Source organism: Condylura cristata, unplaced genomic scaffold (assembly GCF_000260355.1).
Source record: "Condylura cristata isolate star-nosed mole 26May11 unplaced genomic scaffold, ConCri1.0 scaffold00025, whole genome shotgun sequence".
NCBI lineage: Eukaryota > Metazoa > Chordata > Mammalia > Eulipotyphla > Talpidae > Condylura > Condylura cristata.
Genome location: NW_004567126.1, coordinates 28,550,381 through 28,578,161, shown reverse-complemented (window position 1 = coordinate 28,578,161; position 27,781 = coordinate 28,550,381). Strand labels below are relative to the sequence as shown.

The window sequence follows — 27,781 nt, the reverse complement described above, 5'->3', positions numbered from 1 at the left end:
CCGGGCCGGGGTCCGCGCCGGGGCTCTTCGGAGGCCCGGGGGGCTCGCTCACCAGGCGCGCGGTGACGCTGCGGGTGCTGCTCAAGGACGCGCTGCTGGAGCCGGGTGCCGGGGTCCTGTCCATCTACTACCTGGTGAGCAACCTCCGACCCCCCATCCCTTTGCACAGGGCAGGAGCGGGAAAGCGAGGCGCGTACGCCCTGCAGGCAGCAGGCCTGGAGTGGGGAAGGGAGCGGAGCCCCAGCAACCAGACCCAGAGCCAGCCCCTGTGGGTCCCAAAGGCCATGCACCCAGCTCGGCGCTCCACAAAGGGAAAACGCAGTCGGAGGAGCCGGCTGCCTGCTTGGCGGGGTGACCTCGCGCTCTCTCCCTCCGAGCTGTCTCCCCGTTGTGAGATGGTACTTTTTCCCTCTCCCCTGGGGCTGAGGATTAAGCAAATGAAGCGTTCTGCAGGGTGCGGGCTGCTATTACTGTGGCTGGCCTTGTGAATGAAGATTTGTGAGTTGAGCAACGGCTGTATGCCAAGCTGTCTGTGGGTGTTCAGATCATAGCTGAGGTCAAGGCGGACCCTGTCCTTAGGGGTCTCGCAGTCCAGTGAGAGGACAAAGACATATGGACCATTTAGGAATGGTCAGGATCAGGGATGTGGAGTGGGCATACAGGTGCTGGAGGCTTCCTAGAAGCCCAGGTAGTGCAATCAGGGAGAACTTCCTGGAGGAGGGGCCCGGACCAGCTCCTGGTCCAGCCTGCCTGCTCTTGATACAGGGGAAGAAGTTCATGGGGGATCTGCAGCCGGATGGGAGAATCGTGTGGCAGGAAACAGGGCAAGTATTCAACTCCCCCAGCGCCTGGGCCACCCACTGCAAGAAGCTGGTGAACCCTGCCAAGAAGTCGGGCTGTGGCTGGGCCTCCGTCAAGTATAAGGGCCAGAAGCTGGACAAGTACAAGGCCGCCTGGCTCCGGCGACACCAGCTGCACGTGCCTGCAGCCGCCGCTGACGAGGTGCGTCCTTCAGCACCCCAATGCAAACCCTCCCGGGCTCACCAGCTGGATAGCGCTCTGCCAGGGATGGGCCAGGGAGAGGGTGCTGGAGCCGGAGCTTTGAGGGATGGGCAGGAGCCTGTCAGAGCAAGATAAAGGGGAGACAAGATAAAGCAGCACATGCTATTCCGGACACACGACCAGCAGGTACAGCTGGGCTTCAGGTGTTGGGGAGACCTGAGGGAACTGGGCACATTAGCAATGATCAGGTCTAGGAAAGTCTTTTTTTTTTTTTTTTTTAAATTTTTTTATTTATGCATACAGAAGGTGCAGGAGTGTTGAGAGGACAGATGGATCCCCTGAGATACACTGCTGAGGGGAGCAGTGGGGCGACAGGAGAGGTCTGCTGCGCCCTGGGGGTCCCTCCCTGGCCAGGGATTGGACTCACACTAAAGCCGCTGTGGCGAGCATCACAGTGCTTCCGCCGCTGTGCCACCAGGGAGGGCCTCTAGAAGGGCCTTGGATGGGGTGCCATCATCCCTGGATAGTCACCGTCGAGGTGAACTTGGCCTGGACTCGCCTCAGTCTTGTTCATAACTAAAATGGAGATGACGGTATTACCTGTGTGAGACAGACGCGGTTGGTTGCAGTCTGAAATGCGCAGGCCACTGGCGATCCGGAGCCTCAGGCCAGAGTGGACCGTGGTCGAAGGCTGGGCTCCTTGTCTGAGAAGTTTGTTTTCACTCTTCAGGCCCTTCAACTGATTGAATAAGATCTACCCATATTATCAAGTTCTACCCATATTATCTGTTTTTAAAAAAGATTTTATTTAGGGCCCTTCCTGGTGGCACAGCACTATGAAGCTGTCCACAGTCACTGCAACACTGGTTCAATCCCCTGCCAGGGAGTGACCCACATGGCGCGGCAGACCGCTCCTGTCTCCCAGCTGCTCCCCTCAGCATTATACTTCATCACTCTGCCTGTTCTGCTCCCCACTCTGTCTCTGGTGAAGCCTCTGACGTGCCCCCACACCTCTGGCCTGCACCCCAACTCTTATATGAAAAACAATTTTTAAAAAAGATTTATTTATGCATATAGGAATTGGCTACAGGCCAGAGGTGCAGGGCATGAGAGGATTCACCAGAGACAGAATGGGGAGCAGTGGGGAGAGAGGAGAGGTCTGCTGCGCCATGTGGGTCACCTCCTTGGCCGGGGATCAAACTTGGGCCACTGTGGTGGTCTGTGGCTGGGGTAGCGCTGAGACTTAAGCCCTAGGCCACCAGACAGGCCCGATCCAGGGTAATCTTTATTGACAGGTGACTATAGATACCAGCAGAAGCCTTATCAGAAGCCCCTACACTAGTGCTGGGCTAAGTCCTAGAGCCCAGCCAAGCTGATGCGTAAGACTAACCTTCATGTGATGTTGGGTTTTTCAGTCAGCAAGTGTTTATTAAATAGTGCCAATTCTATGCCAGGCCCTGAGCGTGGTGCTGGGGATAAAGCAGAAAGCAAAAAGAGAAAAATCTCCATCATGGGGAGAGACAAAGAAAATAGGCCCATGTTGTGGTATGTTAGAGGCAGCGTGCAGGGTGGGGACTGGGGGTTGGGTCACTGGGGTGACGCTTGCGAACTGAAGTGGGGGGAGGGAGCCCTGCGGACAGCTAGGAAGCCCTGTGCATGGGCAGGTGGGTCAGGGCAGGCAGCCAGGGGGCGTGGGAGGCTGGAGGCGCAGTGAGGGAACAGCTGAAGCCAAGTGAGGTGGGAGAGAAAGGAGTGAGGACAAGGAGGGTGCGGGAGCAGTGCTGGCCTGGGGTTGTCAAGTAGGTGGGAGCCCTTTACCTCCTTCTTCCCCGCTTGCTCACTCCGTGGGAACTAGGGCAGGCTTAGGGAGCAATGATGAAGTGGATGAGGCCTCTGAGGGCCAAGAAAGGGCATGTGCTGGGTAACTGGCAGGATCTGCTGATGGGTGAGATGTGGGGTTAAGAGGTTTTCTTCAGAGCCAGCGGAGGGACGCTGCTGCCCTCTGCTGAGGTGAACGGACAATGGCAGAGGCCTCCTGGGGTCAGAGTGGGGAGGGGAGAGGCCCCAGGGCATTTAGGGGCGGAGAGGGACAAGCTGAGGGGGAAGGCGGGGAGCTGAGAATGCCTGGGTCGTGAAGGCGGTTCCGGGGGGTGAGGGCAGATTCATTTGTGACCACAGAGTCTGGACAGAGGAGTTGCCCCAGCAAGAACAGTTTACCAGAGAGCAGGAAGGTTGTTATTTTTTTTTTTTAAAGATTGATTTATTTGTGCATATAAGAGCTGGGGTGCAAGCCAGAGGTGCGGGGGTAGGGAGATAAGAGGGTTCATCAGAGTCAGAGTGGGGAGCAGAACAGGTGGATCCACTGAAGTCGCTGCTGAGGGGGGCAGTGCAGGTCAGGAGAGGTCTGCGCCTTGTGGGTCACTCCCTGGCTGGGGATCGAAGTTATTTTGCAGACTTCGGAGGATAATGCTGCGCCCTAACACCTTGTGCCGCCAGGGAGGCCCAAAGGAGGTTATTAAGACGTTAATAAAATAATTCAGGCAAAGCCTTTTCAGGCTCAATGGATGGAACAGCAGGCGGTTGTAAAGGCCTTGCACACATGGTCTCATTCACTCTGACGCCATCTAGGGGCTCAGGGTGCTCAGGCCAGTGCGCCCTCTGACCAAGGGGAGCTCAGCTGCTCGCCAGAAGGGAGTTCCGAGGCAGGAGCAGGATTCAAACTGCAGCAGCAGGCAGGAGCCGGGCCGGGCTGCCAGAGCCTTGGGCCGCCTGGGCTCTCGCCCTCCCCCTAGTGGACGCCTGGAGTGGAGCAGGAGCTGAGGCCTAGGGGAGAATGGAGGCCCCCCGCTGAGGGTCCGGTCGCTGACCCCCACCCCCTAGAGCCCCGCCAGCGAAGGGGAAGAGGAAGAGCTGCTGATGGATGAAGAGGAGGAGGAGGTTCTGGCAGGCGTCTCGTCGGAGGACAGGGGGCGGCGAGCACTGCCGAAGGGCCCCCCGGAGGCGCCCCATGCCGGTGAGGGGTGATGAGCGGTGATGAGCACAGCACAGGGCCCACAGGGCTCCCGCAGAACGTGGGTGGGGAAGAAGCTGGGGCAGGGTCTGCTCTGGCCTCCTCCCTCCGCTCCCCTCCTGGCCCCATAAGCGCGGGCCTGGGTCTCTCAGCCCGACTTCCTGGCTCCCCCGTTCGGCTTCTTTGCCCTGTGGCCAAGTCTTACTTCCGAATTGCCTGGTTTTCCCAACTGCACGGCTCCGCGGCCCCAGCCCTTCCGTATCAGCCCCCTGCCGCTTGTGAGGCAGCTGCCAGGCTCCCTGGCCCCCCTATGGTCAGGCCCATCCTCATCGCAGGCTGCCCTTGGGGCTCTGCTCCCCTGCACTGTGCCCTCCGCAAGCTGCAGTTCTGGGCTGGGGAGGGACTGATGCCATGCGGCCTCTTGCCCCCGCCCGCGCCCCCAGAGGCCATGCTTCCAGGGAAGCGGCTGGAAAACAAGGTCCGGGCTCCTGTCCGCTACTGCATGCTGGGAAGCCGGGACTCCAGCAGGTGAGACAGCCTGAGCCAGCTCCCCTGCACCCCCTTTTCACAGAGCTCTTGTCAGTGTGGGGGGAGCAAGGGCAGGGTGGGGATGGGCCTCAGATCCCCTGAGCTGGCTATCCGGGCTGGGGAGGCAGCTGAGGGGTGAGGGATGGGCCCAAGGGGTCCTGAGACTGTGGGACCCTCCTGCTCCTCTAGGAACCCCCACACTCTGGTAGAAGTAACATCCTTCGCTGCCATCAACAAGTTCCAGCCATTCAACGTGGCCATGTCCAGCAATGTGCTGTTCCTGCTGGTGTGTGCTCACGGCCTGGGAGGGGGCAGTCCAGGGTGGGGGGTCCCTGAAATACGAACCCCCTGAGGCAGGGGCCCCCAGTAAACAGCCCTCAGCGTTTACAGGGAGGGGGCTGCCCTCTGCACGTGGCACGCAGCCTGAGCTGGTCTCCCTATGTCCCCCCACACCAGGACTTCCACAGCCACCTGACCCGAAGTGAGGTTGTGGGCTACCTTGGGGGCCGCTGGGACATCAACAGCCAGAGTGGGTATCTGGGGCCTGGTGCTGAGGGGGTTTGGGGCTGCAGACCCGCCATGCCTTCTCGCGCCTTTGCAGTGCTCACGGTGCTGAGGGCCTTCCCGTGCCGGAGCCGGCTCGGGGACTGCGAAACAGCCGCCGCCATCGAGGAGGAGGTGAGGGGCTGCCCGGGACAGGGCTTTTTGGGGCGGGCGGGTGACACCGCGTCAGGGCCTCGAGCGCCACGCTCGCGAGTGTGCAGGTGTGAGAGCGCCGCCCTGCACCTTTGCGCCCGTGGCCGGGGCTCCCTCCCGCCCTGCCCTGCGCGGCGAGTGGCCGGCGAGTGGCCAGCGCCTGCTCTCTGGGCCTCGGTTGACAGCGCCTGGTACCGGCTAGGAGGCCGAAGAGCCCTCGCTCCCCTCCTAATGAGCTTTCCTACCAGCGCTTACTGCCTGGCACCGGGCTAGATGCCAGGTCTCTCTCTGGTCACTGAGGTGTGCCCGTGCCTGGTTACGGGGCACTCGTTAAATACCGGGTGTGGGGGTTGGGGGTGCCAGTGGGGTCAGAGTGGGGTGGGCAGACCTGGGCTGGGGACCCCTGTCCCGCCCGCCTCAGCCTAGCGCCTGCCCCCAGATCTACCAGAGCCTGCTGCTGCGGGGCCTGTCCCTGGTCGGCTGGTACCACAGCCACCCGCACAGCCCGGCGCTGCCCTCGCTGCAGGACATCGACGCGCAGATGGACTACCAGCTGCGGCTGCAGGGCTCCAGCAACGGCTTCCAGCCCTGCCTAGCCCTGCTCTGCTGTAAGTCCTGGCTCGGGCCCGGGGCGGCCCTCGGCCTGCCCTCAGCCCTCGAGCCCCAGGCCCAGCCCCCTTCTCTCTGTCCTCCTGCAGCCCCTTACTACTCTGGCAACCCGGGCCCAGAGTCCAAGATCTCACCCTTCTGGGTGATGCCGCCCCCTGAGGTAGGTGGGGAGGCTGCCGAGGGAGGCTGGGACAGAGTTTGGGGGGGGGCGGGGCCACGAGGTCTTGTTGACAGTGACAGAGCTGCAGCCTGCCGTCAGGGCCTGCCATCTGCCAAGTGGACACCCGACTGGCCCATCAGAGGCTCTGAGGACCGGGGTGCATGCTGAGGGGGGCCCTCCACAGCCAGCAGGCTGCTTGCTACCAAGTGGGCCCTCCTGAACCTTGATGTCTCCCCAAGGGCCAGAAACCAGCTCTGGGCAGAAATTTCAGGGTCAGGGCTCTGTCTCACCTCCCTGCGGGAGTGGGGAGCCATCCTGCCCCTAGTTGCCCCGCTGTGCTCCACTAAGGCCCCAGGCTCGGCGCCTTCGACCCTGTGTCCAGCAAGGCCTGGAGGACCCGCTGCGGCCCCTACCGTCCTGGGGTGTAGGCTGGGTGGCTGTGGTGACCAGCTCGTGTCCCTGGCAGCAAAGACCCAGTGACTATGGCATCCCCATGGATGTGGAGATGGCCTACATCCAGGACAGCTTCCTGACCAATGACATCCTTCACGAGATGGTGAGCTCATTCCCGGGTGGGTGGGTTGGGGCTTCAGGGGGGGAGGGACAGCTGAGGCTTCCTGGGACTCTAGCGGCCACGGCTGAAGGGGCCACATCAGTGCCCTGGCCACAGTCCTCTTCCCGGTGGCTCAGGCTCCAGCTTTGCCCCGGGCCCTCCTGTCTCCCGCTCCCTGGCCTCCCTGCTGTTCGGGACCTGCCAGGTGTGCTCCAGCCTCTGGCCTCTGCAGCTGCCACTCACTCTCCCAGCGGAGACACATGAGCGAACTCTAAGTGTTACCTGGACGAACATTAATACCTGTGATTCAACAGGCATTTAACAAAGGAGCTAGTCTGTCACGCCTCTGACTTAACCGGTCTGACTGTCCCTGGACGCTGGACCAGGAAGTGGCGTCAGGCCTGGTGGATAAAGAACCATGTCGGTCGCGCCCTCCCTCAGGGTGGCACTCCCCGGTGGTCTGTCTGCTGGGTCCTCTCTGCCTGCCCTGGCCTGGCATTCCCTGCTGGTGCAGGATGGGTAGAGCGAGAGGTGCCCACCCCTTCCCCCAGATGCTGCTGGTGGAGTTCTATAAGGGTGCCCCTGACCTCGTGAAGTTCCAGGAGCCCTGGAACCAGGAGCATAGCTACCTCGACAAGCTCAAGGTGAGACTCACTCTCCTGCAGAGAGGCAATTCTTGGGGAGCCCCGAGGAACACAGCCATGCGTAGGCTGAGAAAGTGACCCCCAATTTGTCCTGAACCAGTGTGTTTCAGTCAGAAGGTAACTGCCACAAAAAAGCCTTGTCTGGCCACACAGGGGTGGTGATGGCGGTCAAGGTCACCCTCGAAATGCAGAGGGACATAAAAACCGGGCGACCCTGGCGTGCGGGGCTGACCGGTTTCCTCCGGTGCTACCTGGGAGGGCGCAGCAGGCCGGATCTGCTTCAGAGCCTGAAGGGCAGCAAAGGTGGTCGAAGTGCAGCGTGCAAATGTGCTCCCCCAGCTTGCCTGCCGCACGTTTCAACCAGCTGGGTATTTGGCTAAGACGTGGAGGCTTCTTGTGTCTGTTTTCTGTTTCAAAGTCATTCTCAGTTCTGCTTAGCCGAAAAATGTAGTTTCAGTGTTTGCTTCTTTTGTTTAAACTTAAACTGACCAGGATTAGTTTCCACTCAGCGCTGGGCTGGTGGGGGGCAGGATCTGGGGACACGCCCCACACCACAGTGGGGCTGCTGTGGGGGTGGGCGGCAGTGGTCAGCATGGAGAGAGCACAGAGCGCCGCCGTGTGCAGTGCTGAGGCCTGGCTCTGCTGGTTTCAGATCTCCCTCGCCAGCAGGACACCCAAGGACCAGGGTCTGTGCCACGTGCTGGAGCAAGTTTACAGCATCCTCAAGCAAGGCAACTAACCGAGGGCCCGGCAGAGCGGGGACTGTCAGACTCTGGGCACCCGGACCCTGCTGCCGGACCAGCGAGGACAGGTCCAGGGCTGTTGGTGGATGTGCGGCGCCCTCCCTGGGACTCGGCCTGTGACGGTAGGGCCCAGACAATAAAGGAGACACGCAGCAGGCCTCGGTCTGTGTCTGGGCAGGGAGCAGGCGCAGCCCCGCCTGCAGGGGAGGGACTCCAGGGGTGTGAGAGAGGATGAGGACAGGGCCGTGCGGACGGGCTACCTGCAGGGCAGCCCGGGCAAGCGACAGTCACCACTCCCCCCAGCCCGCTGGACGGTGGGAGGCCATGTGGCTGTCCCGACCAGGGACCCCGAGTCTGGGCAGGTGGGGGAATGTCCACCCCACTCCACAACCAGGCGAGAGGCTATAGAAAGAGACATTTAATACTTCTTAAAAAAGTCAGAATTACATATCCATCTGGTCTAGACTATGACCGGGGCTGCTGGTCTTAGCCTCCCCTGAGTAATGGTGATGAGGGGAGGCTCAGGGGTGAGTGCAGCCTGGTGTCCTGGGGGTTTTGTGGGGTCACTGGAGAGGGGGAATGTGAACCAGGCAAAGTCCTCCCATTTAACCAATTTTTGGGTCAGGCAAGAGAAGCAGCTTGGGGCTGGGGCCCTGTTGCTGGGCTGTTCCCTGCCTTGTTCGGGTGGGAATGGCTGGGGCGGTGGCGGCTGGCTTGGGGTGGGGACGCCCCACAAGCCAGGGTCCATGGCATTCACGCATGAAAGCCTTTGCACTTGACCTTCAAAGAGCAGAGGCTGGGGCGCTCCCCTGGTCCCATGTGTGCGTGTCTGTGGTGCAAGCAGCCGGTGTGGCAGCCTACGCCTGAGAGAAGCCCCCCTAGGCAGGGCTGGATCGGGGAGCCCACTGGAAGAACTGAGGGCAAGAGGAGTGGGTGTGTGTGGCCCAAGTGCTCTTGAGGGTGAGCTGGCCCGCGGTCCCCAGGCCCTCTCCCCAGGTCTGAGGGGAGGGGAATGGCTCTCAGTGAGGTGGCAGCTGTGTGTGTGCAGGGGCCTGGGGAGCCCCGGAGTCAAGGTGGGGCCCATCGCCAGCAACAGGCTGGGAAGGAAATGGTGTGGGGGTTTAGGGCAGGGTGGGGAGTCCTGGTAGGGTCCCCTGGGCCACCCCATCATACAGACACGCAGTCCCCTCCCTTTAACAATGTGTGTGTGTGAGAGAGAGAGAGAGACGGGGTGGGGGCCACCTGGAGCCGGCAGCCCCGTGCGGAGGGTTAGTGTTTGTAAGAGCACCTTAGTGTTAGCCCCTGGGCCAGCCGCGGACGGCAGGAGGAGTCTGAGCACAAGGAAGGAGGAACACTGCCCAGGGCCATGGCGTGGGGACAGGGCGCCCACCACCAGGCGAGCGTGTGTAAACAAAGCCCTCGCCTCCTCGGACCCCAGGACGGCCTCCACAGCCGCCCTGCACAGCTCTGCCTCACGGCAGGGTGCGTGCCGCCGGCAGCCCACGGGGAATGCAGGGCAGGACTGGACGGAGGGGCTGGGCCGCTGCGGTCACTGTGGCAGGGGCACCAGCACCTCCACGTAGCTGAGGGGGAAGAAGCCGGACTGGCCGTGGAGCATGCCCTCGTACCAGTTCTCATCGATCTGGTTGGTCAGCGTGATGATGTCGCCCTCGCGGAAGCCCAGCTCCCCGTCATTCTCAGGCTCGAAGTCATACAGGGCCTTGCAGCTCGGCTGGTCCAGGGGAGCTGCGGAGACGGCGAGACACCGGAGGTAAGGACGGGGCTAGCACGTTCGCGCCAGCTCTGGGATCAGCTCAGACCTCCGGGGCCCCTCGCTGCCCCCGCCTGCCCTTCTGGTGTCGGCTGGGGCCTGGCCCGGGGCCCACCTAGTCCTAAGGCTTCACTGACCCTTGGTCCCCCCCGAAGAACTGCTTCCCCATTCCTGTTGCTCCCTTCGGTTACTCAGAAGGAGCAAATGACAGATGGGACAGAGCTGGCTCTTAAGCGGTTACGAAAGTACCCTCGGCCACCAGTGTCACCCAGGATGACTGAAAGCTACAAGCCTCAGATGCCATCTGGAGAGCCAGTTGGGGGAAGGTGCACAGGAGCGAGAGCTGTGCTCCCGGCTCACAGGGAGGCTGAGGCCTGGTCAGTTCCTCCCTTATTCAACAGGCCCAACCACAGTGGTGTCCAGTTCTTCTAGAGAAGGGGAAGAGGAGGAAGACCCTTCTGGAACAGACTAGAAGGCTGTGTCACAAACTGAGGCTGGGAGCACTCACGCATACTGCGGCTGGGGGTCCGGATGGGCTTGTCTGAAGAACGGAAAGACGACGACGCTGTGGGAGACAAGAGCGGTGGTTTGCCCGTGCCAGGGTAGGCGCCCTGCCCACGTCTGCCTGGGGCAGTGGCTGGGAGTGACCCCAGGGGCCTTGGGGCGATGGGCCCCTCCACAGTCAGTACCTGTGATCTTGGGGGCTGTGGTGCAGGGGAAGCCCCCATTGGACTGCTCTGGCTCTCCGAGGTCGAAAGGTTCCTGGGGCTTGGGCTTGTATTCCCGCTTGGGGCGAGAAGAAGCTTCCCGCATCCTGTGTGTGGGGGTAAACTGTCAGCAGGCAAGGTCAGGGACTAGCCCCAAACCCCATCTCTGGTGCTGCTGGCCCAGGACAGCAGGCAACAAACAAGGGCCTGAGTCTGGCGGGATACTGAGGCCAGAAGGGCCCAACCAAGGCCCTCAGCTGGCAGCCTTGACTCGAGCAGTTCAGACTGCTCACCAGTCAGATCCTTCCCCAGGTCCACCCTGGGGCCCTCCGGGCAGCTGGTGTCTTCCATGCTTCCCCAGAGAATGTGTCACCTAAGGCTTCCTTCTCAGGTCGTGGAGGCTGACTGGTTCTGAGACTCTCCTGGGAGAGGGGAGCTCAAAGACCCCACAGCCCGTGTCAGGGAAGAGTGGGAAGGGGCCCCCGGCCTGAAGACTCTCGTCCCCCCATCCCTCTTCCACCCTCCCTGAGGGACCTCCGCCCCACAGGAAGCCCACTCCCGGCTCTGGAACGTGCTGGAGGTAGGGCTGGGTCAGAGCGGGGCACCGCACTGCCCCTGCAGAGCGCACAGGGCAGTGTTGGCCCGAAAGGGCTGGCCCGAGGCTCCTGGGGGTGACTCCAGTCTCCCAGGGAAGCTGGGGCTTCGCAGACCAGCAGAGAGCAGGTGAGGCCCCCGAGAAGGCAGGGCCCGGGGCTCACCTCCGCTTGAGCTTGTCGGCCAGCTCGTCCAGGATCTGCACGGCCTGCCGGTGGTAGTCCAGCTGGGCGTCCACCAGGGCTGAGAGCTGGCTCACCTGCTCAACCTGCGGGCGAGCAGAGGGCTGAGGGGCTGCCTCCCCAGGGCAGAGAGCTGGCTCACCTGCTCGACCTGCGGGCGAGCAGAGGGCCGAGGGGCTGCCTCCAGCAGGGCATCTCCTGGGCTTGTCCAGCCGCAGGACCGGCCTGTCTGCCTGACCTGGTGCTGGGGCCCTGCACCAGCCCCAGCAGAGCCCCAGAGGAGACCCCAAGCCTCAAGAGGCTGCCTGGTCTCCTGAACAGGCAATTACAGCCTGAGGAAGCTGGCGCCCAGCTCGGACCCACCCCGGCCCCCACCCCAGGGCTCTCCCGGGGCCACTGTGGGAGGGGAGGCCCCGGCCCCGAGCGTACGTCGGTTTCCAGGAGGTTGTGCATGCTTGTTTCGGCCACCTCCTTGGACTCCTCGAACTTCTCCATAGCCTGGCGCAGCTCCTCGTCGGGGATCTTGCCCTGCCGCTTCTTCTTGTAGTCGAAGTCCAGCCGCCGGCCCTCCAGCTTCTTCAGGTGGTGCTGGGAGGTGGGGAGAGGAGTCACGCTGGGGTCAGGGCCTTGGCGTAAGGCCTCCGCGCTGGGAAACCTACCCCGGGCTCGGCTGCAAACATGCACATGTGGGCACAGGGAGCTTACCCTCTCAGCCAGGGACGCTGGGGCGGGGGCGGGGGCCCGAGGGAGGGTACCTGGATCTCCTTCAGGTCTTTGTCACACAGATTCTGGAGGGGGTCAATGAAGTTCTGCTTGACCTCAATATCCAGGGAGTCCTTCACCTCTGCCAGGCGCTTCATGGATTCCCCGGCATCTAGCAGGGCGTCACCTGCAGGAGGGCGGGGAGAAGCTGACTGGAGGCCCAGCCTAGGGGCTGTGAGGCCTCTGTACTCCTGGCCAAGGGCCCAGAACTCAGAACACAAGGGACCATCAGGTCTGAACTATAGCCAAAGAAGGGCAGGTGTTGCTGGTGCTGCATTCAGAAGCCAGCCCCACACTCGCAGGTGGGGCGGGCTTGTGCCCAACTAGCCAGGGTGAGGGGGGCCACTCAAGATCCTTCCTCAACCCTCACGGGCCAGAGGGAACCTTGGCTGTCCCCAAGAGCCTAACCAGTCCTGGAGAAGATTCTGAAATTAAGGGAGGGAAGCATCAGCCTGTCACCCCCTGGGTCTCACCCTTCCCCCCTACCCCGGCCTCCCTGACTCTCACCAAAGTTGGACTCGCCGCCCAGCTCCTTCCCATGGCGGATCATGCACTCGCCCAGGAGGCCCTCTGACTGTGGGTAGCCGGGATTCTTCACCTGCCCTCGGATCTTAGACACCGTGTTGAGCATCGTCAGCTTGGCCCGTGAGGCTGGAACAGAGCAGGTGGACGTGAGCATCAACCCCCAAGTCTCCTGCACCACTAGACCTTACCCTCTGATACCTGCTTGTTTCTAGAGCATTCTTTCAGCCCAGGGAACCTCACTTTTTGCACCTGCCCAGGGCCAAGCCATGAGGAGACACCCTGGTGCGCTCCTGCTGGTCATGATGCAGAGAGCAGTGGTCTGGGAGAGGGAGCACTCCTGATCTGGGCACCCAGCATGGTACCAAGGGCCCCCAGGGTCTGCCCTCTGATGAAAACCACCTCTCCTGGGCCTGGGGAGGAATGCCCAAGAGAGGCAGCTCTGCCCTGGTGGGCAAGGAGCTGTACCTCTGCTTCTCAAGTCTGACCCTGACACAGGCATGAGTGGACACAGCTGGGGTCCTGCGTGTTATGCTATCACCTCTTGCCACAGAAACCAGCACTGAGAATTTCCTCAGGGAAAGGCCCTCCCTCCACTCAGCCCAGGAGAATCCCTGTGTGCTCCAGGAGGAACCATACGGCGTGGCACACTGGGGACGAGCAAACTGGCCGAGTGGGTTGGCTGAGGAAAATGCTTTCTCTGTGGGACCTTTGGCTGAGGGCTCAATGAAGCCTAGGGCTGGAATGAGGAATGAGCTGACAGATAAGGTGGAAAGGAAAGTATGACCGCAGGCCAAGCTCCGGACTCCTGAACTGGCCATGCCTGAACGTGTCCACCGCTGGGCGTTTTGGTCCCGGAGCACATACGTCCCCTCTCATGCCCTGACCTTAGGAAGGTCCCCAAATGCACACGGAGGCTGTGTGGCTGCTGGCACCCCTTACCTGGGTTGGGCTGCAGGTACTCAATGGTCCTGGCCAGCACTTCTGTGACAGCCTTGCTGGTAACGTCCACCTTCTGCAAAGAGGCGACTTGTGGGACTTTGTCAATATGGTGGTGCCTGAGGCCAAACCAGGTGTATGGCCTGGGTAGTCCTTGTGTGGGAGAAGGTCCTGCTCCCCACCCACCACCTGCCAGAGCCCCACAAGGGCTACTCGCTGCTTCTTGGGGTGCGCACCTAGCCTATCTTGTGGCCGTTCCCTACCCTCAGCCCCTCTTCCCCCCACTCAGTGTCAGAGCTGGACACACACGGGCTCACGAGAGGGCACCAGCGGGTAGACACTCCCCTCACCTTCTCCATCTCTTTGAAGTCATCGTCAAGCTTGGTCCCTTCAGCCCCTCCAACCTTCTCACTGACCAGCTGCAGGACAGAGGGAGAAGAGCGTGAGCCTCAGAAAGAGGTCTAGGGGTCAGGACACCCAAGATGGCTTCCCCCTGGCCACTGGCAAGAGCCCGGGAGGCTGCAATCCAGAGGTGGCGGAGGACCCCACCTCTGAGCTGCCCTGGAAAGGGAGGGGGCCTGCCCCCAGGCGGGAGCTTCCCAGGTGGGGGTTCACCCCAGTAGCAGGGCATTCCGATGCCCTGGGAAAAACTACTGCGGGTTACAGACGGTGTGAGCTGTGGACACAGTGAGGCCGCCAGCCCTGGCGTGAGGGTGAGGGCAGGAGAGCTGCAGAGGACGCCGATTCTGCCTGTGCCTGCAATGCTCCTGCAAATACAGGTTTGGGGACCTGCTCCTATCATTCTCAAATGTGCTCGCTTTCTTTAAAACAAACTGCTGACACTTGGTAGTGCTAACACCAGCCAAAGGCCATGAGGGGAGCCGAAGCGAGGAAGCTGCACCCCTCACCCTGGCCTGGGGTCTGTACCTGCTCTCGGGAACCCACCCCTGCCTGCACACAGAGGACGTGCGTTTTACAAGGTCTGGAGCAGCGACAAGCACTGAGATGCTCTCTTCCCTCTGCGCTCACTGAGGCAGAAAGGCGCCCAGCCCAGAGGGGACGCAGGGAGACACTCATTTCACAGATCACACCTTGGCACCGGGTGTGGAACATGAGGAAATTCCAGAGCTGCAAAGGGCAACCCAGAGACCGGAGGCCAATCTGCTTGTGACCTCAGGGCTCCAAGGGACGTGGCAGGGCGGGACGCGCCCCGGGCCTGCAGCACGCTAAGGCAGGCCCTGGGAGGGCACGTGGAGGCCAGGGGAGCTGCGCAGGAGGCCAGGCGGGTAAGACTCGGCCACGCTCAGCAAGGATGGCCCGGGACAGACCGCTCATCTCGCCTCAGCCACCGCTGCCCTCTGTGCGCACGTGAGAAGTTATAAATGAGGCAGCGTGGAGATGTGACAGGCGCCGCTCTCTGCGCTGGAGGGAGGCGCCAGGGCGTTACAGGGACAGCCACTCTCGGGGACTGAGCGCGCAACCCACTGCCCTGGGTCACCTTCAGGCTGCATGTGACAGGTCTATGACTGCTCCAGCTGTGGGGACCAGGATGCCAGCGAGCGGAGCGGCAGCTCTAGGCAGGCTGCTCGAAAGAGCCGCTGGTGCCCAGAGCTTCAGCTGTGAGTACGACACGCAAAGCGCTGTCCTCTAACAATTCCCTGGAGAAGGCGACTCCTTGGGCCTACGGGAGGCGGTGGCACCCGCATTACAGGCTCCCGGGCCCACCTGACCGGGCCGGCTCACCCCTTCACACCAGGGCAGCGGGCGCTTCTTCACGTCCTCCCAGCCACGCCTTCCAGTTGGGCTGAGTGCCCACACCTGCCCCTGGCCAACCACAGCTAAGTGACATCCCCTCCTGGGGCTGAGGTGGCCACTCACGGTGCCATGATTCAGCCAGCTATGATGAGGTTCCCTAGAGTCCCTTTACCAGGCATTGGGGTACAGAGCTGACGCCTCTTTCTCTGTCAAATTCTTGCCTTTCCAGGAAACACTTGTGGACCACTGGGTCTGGCTCCTCCCCAAAACACACTAGGCATGTCTGCGAGACAAGCAGGCCAACAGAGGCGGCCCTTCGGTGGGGCCCCATGGGGGCCAGTGTCTGAAGAGCAGGACAGGAGGCCTGCCCCCACGCAAGCATGCATACACCTCAGCAGCAATCTGGCATATTTAATGCCTCACATTTAATCCTGGCCTACACACAAACGTGCTTGCCCTCAATGTCCTGGTGGCCAGGAGTGGCCTCTGCCTGCCTGAAGAAACACTGGACTACCAGGGTGCCAGGCAGGGTCTACTGTCTCCCACCGGTGGTCTCTGGCAAAAGGTGGGCCTCTTGGTCCCTCCCTCTGGTGCGGGAGAGTGTGCACCCACAGAGCCGTGGGAGGCTTCTGTGAGCTGCTGTCTGAGCACGTGCTCAGACACGTCAGCACAGGCCACTTGTCCACTTGTGCTGTCCACACCTCTGACCACTGTCATTTCCCACCTACGGGGACGTTCTAGAACTCCAGGGCAGGCGCAGCCACGTCACCTTTATCCCCAGCCTCCTCCCAAGACCAGGAGGGAACAGAACCACGAGCCCTGGGGTCAGTGATTCTCAGCTCGCCGCGCCGGGGCACAGGGCTCTCCCTCTGCAGCGGGGCCGGGGCAATGCTCCAGTGCACCTCTAAAGGTGTCTTTCAGGGGGTGCCAAACTTCGCAGGAGAGGCAGGGGTGCGCTCTCATTTCTGCTCACAACTTAGAGGGAAAGACCTTGGTCTCTCCAGAGGTGATTTTGGGGTGTTATTATTTCACAGAAAAGTTTCACTTCTTTTCACTATGGTAAAACAGGACATTCTCAAATTCAGTGGTTGCTAGAGGAGGAAATGAGCCTGCTGCCTGACATGACAAGGATTCTGATGGACCAGGAGGGTGCTGAAGTGCCAGTGTGCAAAGCCGAGGGAAGGGCAGGCCCTGGCACCTGCGAGTGGAGACCAAATTCTTCTCCTAGGGGCAGATTCTGTAATGCGTCTGGGCCCTCCCAGGAGATCTGCCCCCCGGGAATCTGGAACTAGGCCTTCCTGAGCCCCTGACAGTTCCTCAGGGCCCAGAAGGGCCAGGTCTCCCAACCATCCTTGCTCTCAGGCACCTCGGAAGCTGAGGGGACCACTCAAGCCCCATCCCTACCTCACTCTACCCCATTCTGAAGCGCCGAGATCAAGTAGCTTGGAGGCAGCTAACGGCCACCATGTCCCTTCTCTCCAAATCTCACAGTCTTGGCACCAACATAAGCAGACAAAAGAACTATAAGAAACTGAAGAGAAAAGGAGAAAACCAAAAAAGTACCTGTGGACTACAGACAGTGGTGGAGGAGGGACACGGTCCTGCTGGGGTGGGGGCTCCCCTGAAGGTACAGACTGGGCCCCACCTGCGTGGCCCTTTCCAGGGGCTGAGGGCCACTGTCACTAAGCAGCCAACTCTGGCTGCTCGGCAGCTGGGCCCCTGCTGATGGCAGCAGTGGGAGGGTCCTGTCTGAGGCCGGACGGACGCAACATTGCAGTCCTGTTGGGAGGCTGCATGCAGGTTTTCAGGCCCAGGGAGTGGCAGAGGTGGTTGCGGACATAACATGTCTGTACCCCAATTAGAGCTCACCTCCCACCCGCCTCAGCCTGGTGCTCACTATAGTCCGACTGTCCCCCACGCTGTGTACAGAAGCTGCGGCTAAGATCACAGTCCATGCTCCTGTCCACATCTGCTGGTCAGCCACGCACCCAGCTCTTAGTGCGGGGGCTGTCCCTACTGGCTGGACCGGCAGAAGGTGGATGGCCACTGTCCACTCTCCTAAAGGGCCATGACCAAGGTGGTGTGGAATCCATGACTCCTGGGCCCCACCCAGCTACTCAGAGCCCGAGTCACTGGCAGTGGGCCCCACAGTGGGTGCCGTTGTGAACCTGCGCCGGTCCTCCCTTGGCTCTGCCCAAGCGGGAGCGCCCTCCGGGGCTCTGCCCCAGTCCAGGTGCCCGGTGCTCCTGACCCACAGAGCCTGCTGCCGAGGCACGGTGAGGTGGCCTGCTGGGCGCGCCTACCAGGTGAGACGCAGTGGGCGAGGCCACTGCTTGGTTTCCTGCCTGTTGCCCAGTGGATACCACTCGGCTCTTTGTGAGACTGGTTCCTGGTCTCTCAGATGCTGCCTCACACCCCTCTCCCGAGCCCCACCCAGCACGATCTACTAGTTTGTCTGGCCAAGTCTCCCTGGTTGGTGGCCATGCCCCTCCCTCGTGACTCAGGCCTCGGCAGGCACTCACTGACTGTTTCATGAGGGGCTACGCTGGCCCTCTTCTAGGGGAGGCTGGCTGGAAGCCCACCCCCACACTGCACCTCCACCCGTGCGAGCGCTGAGTGAGACACAGCGGAACAGTGATCTGTGGTCACGAGACCGCCACAGGAGTGAGCGTTTAATCTGGCCTCAGAACACCACTGGCCTTGCAGAAAGTTCCCTGGGGCCTTCCTGCCAGCAATCCTGCCCCTGCCGGGTTTTGACGTCTCTCCCTCCGGTGGTGGCTCCTCTAGAAACTGCACAGCCGTGTTTGGCCAGTATTCCCCTTGTATTATATTTAACCCTGGGGAAATGTGCCTGCCCCCGTCCAGGCTCACTCTGCTCTGATTATACTTACAGGCAGTGAGTGGGCACAAGCACCCCAGATCCACATGCCTGAGCCATTTGGGCTGCGTTCCCTGGGGCCCCTCCACGCATCCCCACTCTGGCCGTGTCAGACTTCCAACGGTCACATTCACAATGCCATGGCACACACAGCACCCACAGTGGAGCATCAGCGTCTCTGTGAACTTGAGCCTGGCACCGGGAAGTGAGTGGACAAACTCCTCAGGCTTGAGCCCAGGTCTTCTGCCCCACACATTCACCATGAAGAGCAGCCACAGGACCAATGGGAGAAAGCAGCCATTCAGTATTCTAGACTTCTGGCTCTACTTGGAGAGGAACAAGACTGGTGCACAGGGGCCCTCCCTGGTGGTGTAATGGGTTAGAGCGCAGCACTGGGAAGCTAGCCAAAGCCCAAAGCCACCTCAGCACAGGTTTGATCCCTGGCCAGGGAGTGACCCTCATGGCGCGCAGACCTCTCCTGTCTCCCTGCTGCTCCCCTCAGCAGTGCACTGCATCAACCTGCCTGTTCTGCTCCCCACTCTTTCTCTGGTGAATCCTCTCACCACCCCTGCACCTCTGGCCTGCACCCCAGTTCTGTGTGCATCAATAAATACATCTTATAAAAAAGAAGAGACTGATGCAGACACAACATGTGGGGGACACACTGCTCACCGCATGAGCAGAGAAGCAAAGTGAGCCTAGAACTGGCGGGCAGCTCTGGAGGAGCTGAGAAAACACAGAGGTGGGAGGCTGGGGTGCTGCCTGACAGCGATCCCACACCTGCGGCGGCCAGAGAAGCAGTTTGCGTCCTGCCCAGGGACGGCGCCAACCGTTCCTCATGACAGGATCAGCGACCTGAACGACCTGAACTCACAGAGGCCCGACCTGCGACCCAGGCAGGCGACTGGCTTTGACAAATTAAGAGTTTAAGGGAGAAAGGGAGGAGGAGGAAGCTGGCTCCAGGAGCGAAGGCCTGGTAGCCAGTATGCACAAGCCACACTTTCCTACTTCTGCGTCTTCAGGGCTGGTCCAACTGCCTTGCTCTGGGCGGCCTGAGGACCACCTCACAGGTTAAACTTCTCTCGTCCCAGCTTCCCCGCCTGCCCTCTGCCTGGCTTACTTCTTCCTACTTGTCTGCAGGTGCCAGGCCAGCTCTCTCCCTCTTCTGTGAGGGTCCAGCCTGGGATCTGCCCCAGAGGGAAGACACCACTCACAGGCACTGACAGGAGAAGTCGGAATGATCGGCATGGGAAAGATAGGCGTGGCCTTGAGTGCCCAGGCCCAGCTGTCGTGCCATTCTCCAGATCTGGGCCAGGGGGTGGTGGCACCAGCAGAGGCACTGTGGCCACTGGCATTGAGGTGTGAGCACCTCTGCTCTGACCAGCACTGTCAGGAGTGGGTTGAGTCTCATTCACAGGTGGCAGCAGGCCTGCGCTGCCCACTGCCCTGCCACGTGATGGGCTGGGGGGCGCCCGGGGGATCTGGTCTACCCTGGTCTCCAGTGCCCCTCCGGGGAGGGAGATAAGAACACCTCATATGAGAGCAACACGGAGATCATGTTGAGTGCCAGCAGAGAGATGTAAACAGGTCAAGCAGCAATGGGACATGGCCTGGCTGGGTAAGTCACAGCGCAGAGCCGGAAGGAAGGGCAGGCCGAGGGTGAGACACAGGTACGGGCAGCCACTCCTGGCCCACTGAATGCCAGGCACCATGTCGGACCTTCCACGCATCAAGCCATTAACCGTTGCATCTACTAGCTGGGCGGGGGTGGGTGCCTGTTTGGCAGATGAGGATGCGGAGGGATGAAGGTGGAAAGTGACGCCATCCTGGTGGGCTGCTGGGTCCACCCTGTGCCACGGCCCGTCCCTAAGCAGGGGCAGGGGGCTGAGCCTGTGGGGCCTCAGAGAGCCACCAGGAGGTGTCAGATGGCCCCTGCATACAACAGGCAGACACGGAGGCCCCAAGAGGCTGCCCCTGGACAGGACTGAGGAATTCCTGAGCTGGGATGATGGCAGTGTATGGGAAGGGGACACAGGACGGACACTTTCCATTTAAGTTAAATCCCTTCCAACTGCGTCTCTCCCTGCTGGCCTCCAGGAGCACCAGCACTCTGCACCTGAGCAGCCCTTCTGACTTCCTCCACGGGCTTCTGCTGCGTGGCTCAGAGGCTGACCCAGCCGCACACAGCGCCGTGGGCTCCTCCCATCTCCCGTCCCTGCTTGCGCCCCTGGGCCACCTGGAAGACACTGACAGTGCACCCTCTGGCCAGCTGACTCGGAACGGAACGGTGACTGGAGTGGGGTCTTGGCGGCACAGCAGACACGCTGAGGCCCCCTGCTCCCACGGCCGCCATCCCTGTCTGAACGCCTTCAGTGGTCCTGGACTGCCAGGATACTTTGGAAAATTTCCAAAGCCTAAGCCCTTGGATTCTGAAATGCTCGCAGTCGGGGCGGCGCTCTGATTCCAGGCAGCTCAGAGCCCCCAAGTGGCTCTGAAAGTGAAGGTCACAAAGCATGGGGCTGGAGAGGGGCCACAGAAACATCGTTTGTGCCAAGTGAACCTTCACACTTCAACTAGGTAGAACCAAAGGGTAGAAATCAAGGAGGTGGGTCAGAAGGAAGACAGCTTTGGCAGTAGGTGAGAAACTTGGCTGTCCCAGGGTCCTTTGTAAATATTTGTCAGCTGACGAAGAACAAGTCACCACCTCTTTGTTGAGCCCACAGACGGAAGTGCCCACGTCAGAACTTCCTTTGGCATACCAGGAATTCTGAAACCCCCAGGACTCCCCGGGACCCTCTGTTCCTCCAGACACATGTTTCCTTTTCTCCTCCAGATCAAAGCTGAAAGTGCTTTAAGGGCAGTCTTCGTGATGGGAGCATGGAAATGACCCACCACGAAAAAGACTACTGAGTCATTTTTCACCGGGAAGCCCCAAATCAGGTAGCACTAACCCAGATCAGGTCCCAGGAGACAAGACAGACACTCCTCTGCACAGTGCATGGGGCTCGCTGGGAGCCAAATCCCAAGGGAAAGGCAGTGGCCTCTGAAACCCCAGGGCTTCTCTGAGCAAAAGGACTGCCGTCTGGGCCTGGGCTGGAGACTGGGGTGCCAGCTCTACTTCTGGTCAGGTCACAGAGGGGCTCCAGAGAGACCTGTTCCTCAGGCCCTGCAGGCTGCAAGGGCAAGCCAGCTGAGGGGTCCCCCAGCCAGGCAACACCTGTCCTTCCTATCCTACCTTGGGCAAGCTCACACCTGCCTCCTTTCTAATTCTCCTCATTTCTCCCCAGGCCTCAGGCTTTCCTCCCCTAGACCTCGTTTTAGTTACTGTCCAGAACCTTCCACCCATGGCCCCTGAGTCCCCTCCACACTACTGCCTGGTCTGGGAGCTGCAGCCCTCCCTGCCCCTTAGTTCTGCGCCAGCCTTACCCCAACTCTTTCTCAGAGCTGGGAGGCCTCGGCTTCGGCGCAACTTCCAGATAGTCCCTCGGCTTTCGCGAGCACTTGTGCCTCTCACACCATCCCCACTGCCGATGGCAAGCTCCTGGGTCCAGGGACCTGGGATGCCATCTGACGGACGGCTGGCTGGCCCAACCTCCACACCATACTCTGGCAGCCACCACACTCTCACATCTTGGAAGGGCAGAGTGGCACGTCAGCTATGCCCCAGACCTGTCTCAGGGCTGCCTTTCCTCACCTCCCGAGGAGTGACAAACCAGCTGCAGATGTGTAGGAGGCCTAGTGATCTGTGACCGCCACAAGAGTGAGTGCTGGGGTGGTCAGGCCCTTTCTTACTGGGCACAAAGGTGCTCCAGCCTGCTGTTTAAAGGAAGTACTGTCATCCCTCTAGGTGACTCAGAGGTCCTGCCAGAGGGGTGAGCAGGTGCCTGCCCCACCTGGCCTGACTGCCACGTGGAGAGAGGGGAGAGGACCGTGTCTAGGCCGGTGTGGGCTGGGCTGTCAGCACTGGCACAGGCGGGGCTGCCCTTGCCGTCTGCCGGCCAGAGCCATGGGCTAAGTACCCCCACCCCAGACAAACTGCACTGGGCTGGGGTCAGGGTACCAGGGCCCCGCTAGGGACACTCCCAGTTTCTTTACTGTGAAGGTGCACTGGGCCACCTTCGGCGCCAACAACGGGCAGTTTTGGGGTTTCCACTAAGATGCTGAATTTCCCCAGAAGGAAACAAGCAGCACAAACATTGCTCCTCGTTTTCACTCATGGTTAACCAGCAATTCGGCTAATCTCACTGAGTCTAGGGAAGGAAGTGGGCCCTGCTGAGTGCTGGGAGGGCCCTGTTTTCTTTGCCTTGGAAAGCCAGGCCCGGGCTTGGAACACTTACAGCTTACAGTAGGGGCACAGCAATAGGAGCTGAGAGGAGGTCAGAGTTTGTTTTCAATGTCTCTATGAAACACATCAGACGACACAGCTCCTTGGGCCTGCTGCCTCTTGGCCTGGCTGTCACCCTTGAAAACCCCCGGCGGAAGGCAGAGCCAGTGGGGAGCCCCAGTGCTCCCCTGGCCGAGCCCCAGCTTCTGCGCAGGTGTCTCTACCTTAGAAACGGGCCTGCCCAAGGCCAGCCAGTGTCACGTGCGCACACGCGCGACGCCAAGCAGGGTGGGAACCTTGGCGGGCAGTCAGGAGGGCCCACAGGACTGAAATCACTTGGCGCTGGAGGCCCCCTGCACCTTTCTGGTTTGTTTCCTCATTTTCAGAAATGGGTGGGGCTGCCAGGGCTGGGGAACCGAGGGAGCTGACTAATAACGAGCACAGACCTCTGGCGCTCGGTCAGGCTGCAAACCTGCCTCGGCTGCCTGGTGGGCCTGTGTCCCGGAGAGCGCGGGCCTGCGTCCCAGATCCCTGGGAGTAGGCGGTCGGAGGAATGCGGCTGCTCCTGGATGCCAGAGCGAGGAACTCAAGTCACTATGGGGACGGCCCCCCAGGACTGCACTGTGCTCACGCATGGCCTGCAGGCAGAAGACCCGCCCTGGAGGCCGGCTCTGCCCTGATCGACTCCCACAAATGCGAAGCGTGCACTGGCTGGGAGCCCTTTGGATTTCAGTCTCCCTTTTGTAGACCCCTGTCCAGGGCACAGTGCCCCTAAATAGTGGCCACAATCAGACAGGTGCAACTGGGAAAGGTGAGGGTGGAAGTTGCAGTGTCTACTGAGGAATGCAGGCAGCATGCCAGGGCGGGGCACAGGCAGAAAAAACACACATGGCCTCCCCCTGGGAGGGCAGGAGGGAACGGGCCTGCTGCTCTCAGAGCTGGGGTTCTGAGGTCTCAAGGTGCTCAATTCAAGTTGGCACCCCTGGCTATGCCAAGGGCTTTACCAACACTGCTGCGTGATGCCAGCATCTGCTTGAGGACCATCGTGCGTCCGGGACTCCAGCCAACACTGAAGGGCCTAGGCGTAAACCAGCCTCCTGAATTTAAACCTCTCATCTGTGAGACACAGCAGGGAAGCCACATGTCACCCAACTGGGGAAATCAATTTCAGATGAAAACTTATAAAAAGAAACATCCAACCCACAAACAAATGAGGTGATATGTGCCCCCAGTTCCCGGGCAGGGCAGCACCAGCTCTCATCTCTATCTGCATGCTGGGGTTCACTGTGGTGGGGTCAGGTAACAGATCATCATCCTGTTACCCAAACAGGAAGAAACGATAAGGTCTTCCTGAAAACTCACCTTTAATCAACGGCACAGCTGACGCAACAGCAGCCCATCAGAAAGAAGGGAAATGGGGAATGGAAATCCTGGAGGTACAACACTCTCAGTCTTCAGAGGGCACTGAAACAGTCTCTACAGCACATGATGCCAGAAGATGCAAACACTACAGCCCGTCTCAGTGAGGGGCTGTGTCTCTCCCGACAACAACACGCTGGAGTATCCCTGCTCCTGTCTCTAAGACCCCTTCCATTGCTAAAGCCCTTATGAATGAGAAAGCACCTCTCCCAGCCCTGCTGGCCCTTACCCAGGCAGGAACGACCTGGCCCAGTATGGCCTCCCTCTCAAGTGTCTGCCCCCTCGGACCTGACCATGCACCAGGCTGGGTCTTCTGTTCCTAAGAGGCCCCATTTCAGCCCCACTGCAGAGCCTCGCCCCGTTTCCTTCTGCCCGGACCCTGTGATGACTTGGCGCTGCCCATAGGGCCTCAGAACGCCCTTCTCACAGGGGCTGTCCCTGACTTCATTATTTCGTGCCACTCATCACTCCTGACGGCTCTTGTTTGTTTGTGGTCTCCTCCCACTGCAAGTGAGGGGAAGTGAGCAAGAAATGATTAGAGGCTCTAGTGCCTCTAGGAGGGTGAAGCCACCTCACAGAGGATCTGGGCTCAGCACGCCACACCACCTTAGCTGAGGCAGCACCCTCCCCCCATTTTCCTTTTTGTCATTTGTAGGCAGCTTAAGTTTGGCCAGAGGTGCCAGCCCTAGGTCCAGCTCTCTGCCCAACATCTACCCACAGCTGGTTCCCTCACTGAGAAAGAAGATTCAGGAGAATTTGCAAAGAAAAGAAAAAAATCTGAACACGTTAGGCCCAGCTGGCCCACATCCAGGCAGAGGGCTCCCAAAGTGTGTGTTTTTATCAACAGGAACCCCAGTGAAAGCAGCCATTCGGGAGGATGAGCACAGGAAAGGAGGCCGAGAGGCAACAGGCCCCGAAGGCCAACGGAAACAACCTGAACACAGCTGGGGCTGGAGCTGGGGTGGCACAGGGCTCTGAGTTCAAATGGGGTGCTCCGAGCTCCCCGGCGCCCCTGCATGAAGACAGTGCCAGGCAAAGGCTCTGAGTGGCTGCTGAGGAGAGAGCCCTCCTTTGGCTGACTGCCTGTCACAACAGACAGTGACAATGGCTGCAGTGTCAGGTGACTCACAGCCATGGTGGCCCAGTCACCAAGACCAGTTCCTCAGGTGTGGTGACCAGAAGCAGCTGCAAGCCCAAGATCTGGGTCAGCACTGAGCAAGCAGGGAAGAGGGAAGCACATCAGCTCCTGCTGTGGGTGAGTACTGGTCAGCTGAGCCAAGGCCACCATCTTGGCAACATGGCACTGGAGAGACTCTGAATCACGGTCCAACTCAGCACACGCCTGAGGACACAGTGGAGACGAGAATGGACTGCCAGGACCACATGGACACGCCTGGCACTCACCAGGCCAAGTGCTGTGTCCCTGCCCCATGCCATGCGCCCGCGCCGCACACGCTCACCGAGGTCACGATGGGGGAGCACCTGACAGGAGGCTCAGGCCCATGCTCCTCCCCTGGGGTTCACTTTCTAGTCCCACCTCTGGAGAGAGGCTGGGTTCCTGGCCCCAAGCATGTGATGCCAGCTACCATGACAGGTTAGTAGGGCAGCACAGGCCGGGTGCCCAGCAGGCGCTCAAATGGTAGTTGAGATAACAAAATAAATCTGTCAAGTGAGCAGCCTCGCCCTCTGGGGTGGGGGACAGGAGAGGCTCTCATGGGCTTTGTAACGAGTAAAGTCAGGGTGTGCCCAAGAGGTGTGAGGCAATACAAAGGGTGTGAGGAAACGGAGGGGCAGATATGGCTCTATCTCCTGGACTAAGACTTTAAGCAAGAGCGAAGAATGAATAGTCTTGGCCCTGTCTTCTCAACTGTAAAATGGGGTGACACCGACATGCCTTGGGAGTTAGCTTTAACATTCATAAACTGTGTAGAAACCTAAGGTTGCCACTCATGTGTGATGCAAGGAAGGGCGAGTTGAGGGAGCATGGAGGCACTGGGGGCTGGGGGCCTTAAGCACCCCCACCCTATTGCTGGAATGAAGGCTCAGTGTTGATCCCTCTTTAAGAAGTGGGAACGTGGGCCCTCCCTGGTGGTGCAATGGGTTACAGCGCAGCACTGTGAAGGTTGCCTCAGCCACTTCAGTGTGAGTTCAATCCCCAGCCAGGGAGTGACCCACATGGCGAGGCAGACCTCTCCTGACCCACATGATGCTCCCTCCTGCAGTGTACTTTGTCAGTCGGCCTGTTCTGCTCCCCACGGTCTCTGGTGAATCTTCTCACCACCCCTGTACCTCTGGCCAGTACCCCAGTTCTGTATGCATAAGTAAATAAACTTTAAAAACAAAAAAATGAAGTGGGAACATGAGTCTCCCAGCAGCCCTCTCACAAGCACATCTTGGAGCCATAATGGCTCAGCCTAAGGAAGATGAGTAGGAAACTTGCAGGCACTGTCCGGAGCAGCACTCGAGGCACAACCCACCTGGGGTTCCTCTTCTCTCTCACCAACCAGCCAGCCAATGGCGCCCCTGCCCTCCTGGCCAAGTAGCTTTCTGCCTCCATGCTGGCTAAGCTGATTCCTCCTCTGAGGGCACCCCATCTCGCCCCTCCTTCCAGACAGTGTGCACGGCTCCAGGAAGCCTCTGTATATAAGACTCCCCCAACAGTTTGAGGGTCTTGCTGCATTTGCCAAGACAGTGGACTCTCACCACTCCACAGTGATGTTTTGGATTTTTCACTTTTGTCTTCTGTAGGAGTGGCCCTGCCCTCCTCCCCAGGCCTGGCCTTCCTGTTGTCATGGTATGAGGAGCACCTGGTGTGGCCACTTCCTGAGCTAGGAGCCTAAAGAAACTTCAAATCTCTCTCCACGCATTGGTTATGGTCTAGAAGGCCATAGCCCAGCCCAGGACAGCTTCTGTTCCTCAGGAAGCACTGAGTTGGTAGGCTAACACTGGGCTAACACTTCTGGGCTATGGGGAAGCATACAGCAGAGCTGGCCAGCAACTCAAGACCTCAGCACTGGGCACCTCGCTCCACCACCTGGGGAAGTCTGTCCTATGTCCAAACTCAAAGTCAATGTACACCTCCCTATGAATCGTCATCCCAGCTTCTCCCCAGGGTCTGGGATCGGGCCCTGTGTCACCGAAGGCCCTAAGTCAACCAGGCAATCACTGCGTGTGGTTGCAACACTCTCCTTCCTGAATGGATCTGCTTTGTTGGGGTGGGGCTAAAAATCTGGAGTCAAAGTCAGTTATATTCCTCCATTCAAGAGGCTGTACTTATTCATTCAGCAAATACTTTTCATATGTGCCAACTATACCAAAGGGCACAAATATAAGTGCACACAAAAGTGGTGAAGAAGCTGGAGCTATGACAAGTGACCTATACGGGAGAAGCCACTTCCTCCTTGCAGGGAAGGGAACCAGGTAGGAGCCACAGGAAGTGACCCTGGACTTGGCTTTGAAGGGTGGGCTGAATTTGGGATGCAGAGGGAAGAAAGCAGGCACTGTGTGAGGACAGACGGGGGTTAAGGGAGTGGTGGCACGTGTGCAGCAACAGACAGCAGAGTTGAGGGGTGATGTGGAGACAAGTGCCTCTTTTGAAGACCATTTGAAGGGAGTCATTACGGTAGGGTTCTGGTGAGAGTGTCCAGGCTCTGGGATAAAAAGGAGTGTGCCAGCTTCCTGCACCATCCATGGGAATCATGGTAAGCAACAGTAATGCATTTCCTATCAGTTCACCAACTTCTGAGTCTCCAGGGCGGGACTCCAGCAACTAGGGACTGATGGCCTTAGCTGTGGATTTGCTTTGTAAATCACTGCAACTGAAGGTGGCTGCAGGAGGCCTCTCTGGGCACAGTAACCCGTCAGTCAACTTGGCAAAGCCAACTGTCCTACTTTCTTGCTGACTTCAGCCACTAAGTTGGAGAGGAGAGTTAATAAGGAACAAAACACACACACACACACACACACACACACACACACACACA

The 27,781-nt window shown here is 59.9% G+C and overlaps 2 protein-coding genes across 2 annotated transcripts in view; one reads left to right on the top strand and one right to left on the bottom strand.

Annotated features, from left to right (window-relative positions):
• MPND (MPN domain containing) overlaps nt 1-8,096 on the top strand; it is a 9,948-nt gene extending 1,852 nt beyond the window's left edge. Inside the window, exons 3-14 of the mRNA XM_012729413.1 lie at nt 9-134; nt 766-1,002; nt 3,883-4,015; nt 4,456-4,540; nt 4,730-4,826; nt 4,997-5,069; nt 5,142-5,218; nt 5,676-5,844; nt 5,935-6,005; nt 6,472-6,561; nt 7,110-7,202; nt 7,855-8,096. Of these exons, the coding sequence (XP_012584867.1) occupies nt 9-134; nt 766-1,002; nt 3,883-4,015; nt 4,456-4,540; nt 4,730-4,826; nt 4,997-5,069; nt 5,142-5,218; nt 5,676-5,844; nt 5,935-6,005; nt 6,472-6,561; nt 7,110-7,202; nt 7,855-7,941 (1,338 nt within the window). The 3' untranslated portion in view covers nt 7,942-8,096. The remainder of the gene's footprint in view (nt 1-8; nt 135-765; nt 1,003-3,882; nt 4,016-4,455; nt 4,541-4,729; nt 4,827-4,996; nt 5,070-5,141; nt 5,219-5,675; nt 5,845-5,934; nt 6,006-6,471; nt 6,562-7,109; nt 7,203-7,854) is intronic.
• Nucleotides 8,097-8,348: 252 nt separating this feature from the next.
• The window catches only part of SH3GL1 (SH3-domain GRB2-like 1), a 31,768-nt gene continuing 12,335 nt past the window's right edge, over nt 8,349-27,781 (bottom strand). Inside the window, exons 2-10 of the mRNA XM_004689337.2 lie at nt 13,773-13,841; nt 13,426-13,498; nt 12,469-12,612; nt 11,955-12,088; nt 11,629-11,787; nt 11,182-11,285; nt 10,406-10,530; nt 10,225-10,281; nt 8,349-9,691 (exon numbers count right to left, since the gene is read on the bottom strand). Coding sequence (XP_004689394.1) covers nt 9,495-9,691; nt 10,225-10,281; nt 10,406-10,530; nt 11,182-11,285; nt 11,629-11,787; nt 11,955-12,088; nt 12,469-12,612; nt 13,426-13,498; nt 13,773-13,841 — 1,062 coding nt within the window. The 3' untranslated portion in view covers nt 8,349-9,494. The remainder of the gene's footprint in view (nt 9,692-10,224; nt 10,282-10,405; nt 10,531-11,181; nt 11,286-11,628; nt 11,788-11,954; nt 12,089-12,468; nt 12,613-13,425; nt 13,499-13,772; nt 13,842-27,781) is intronic.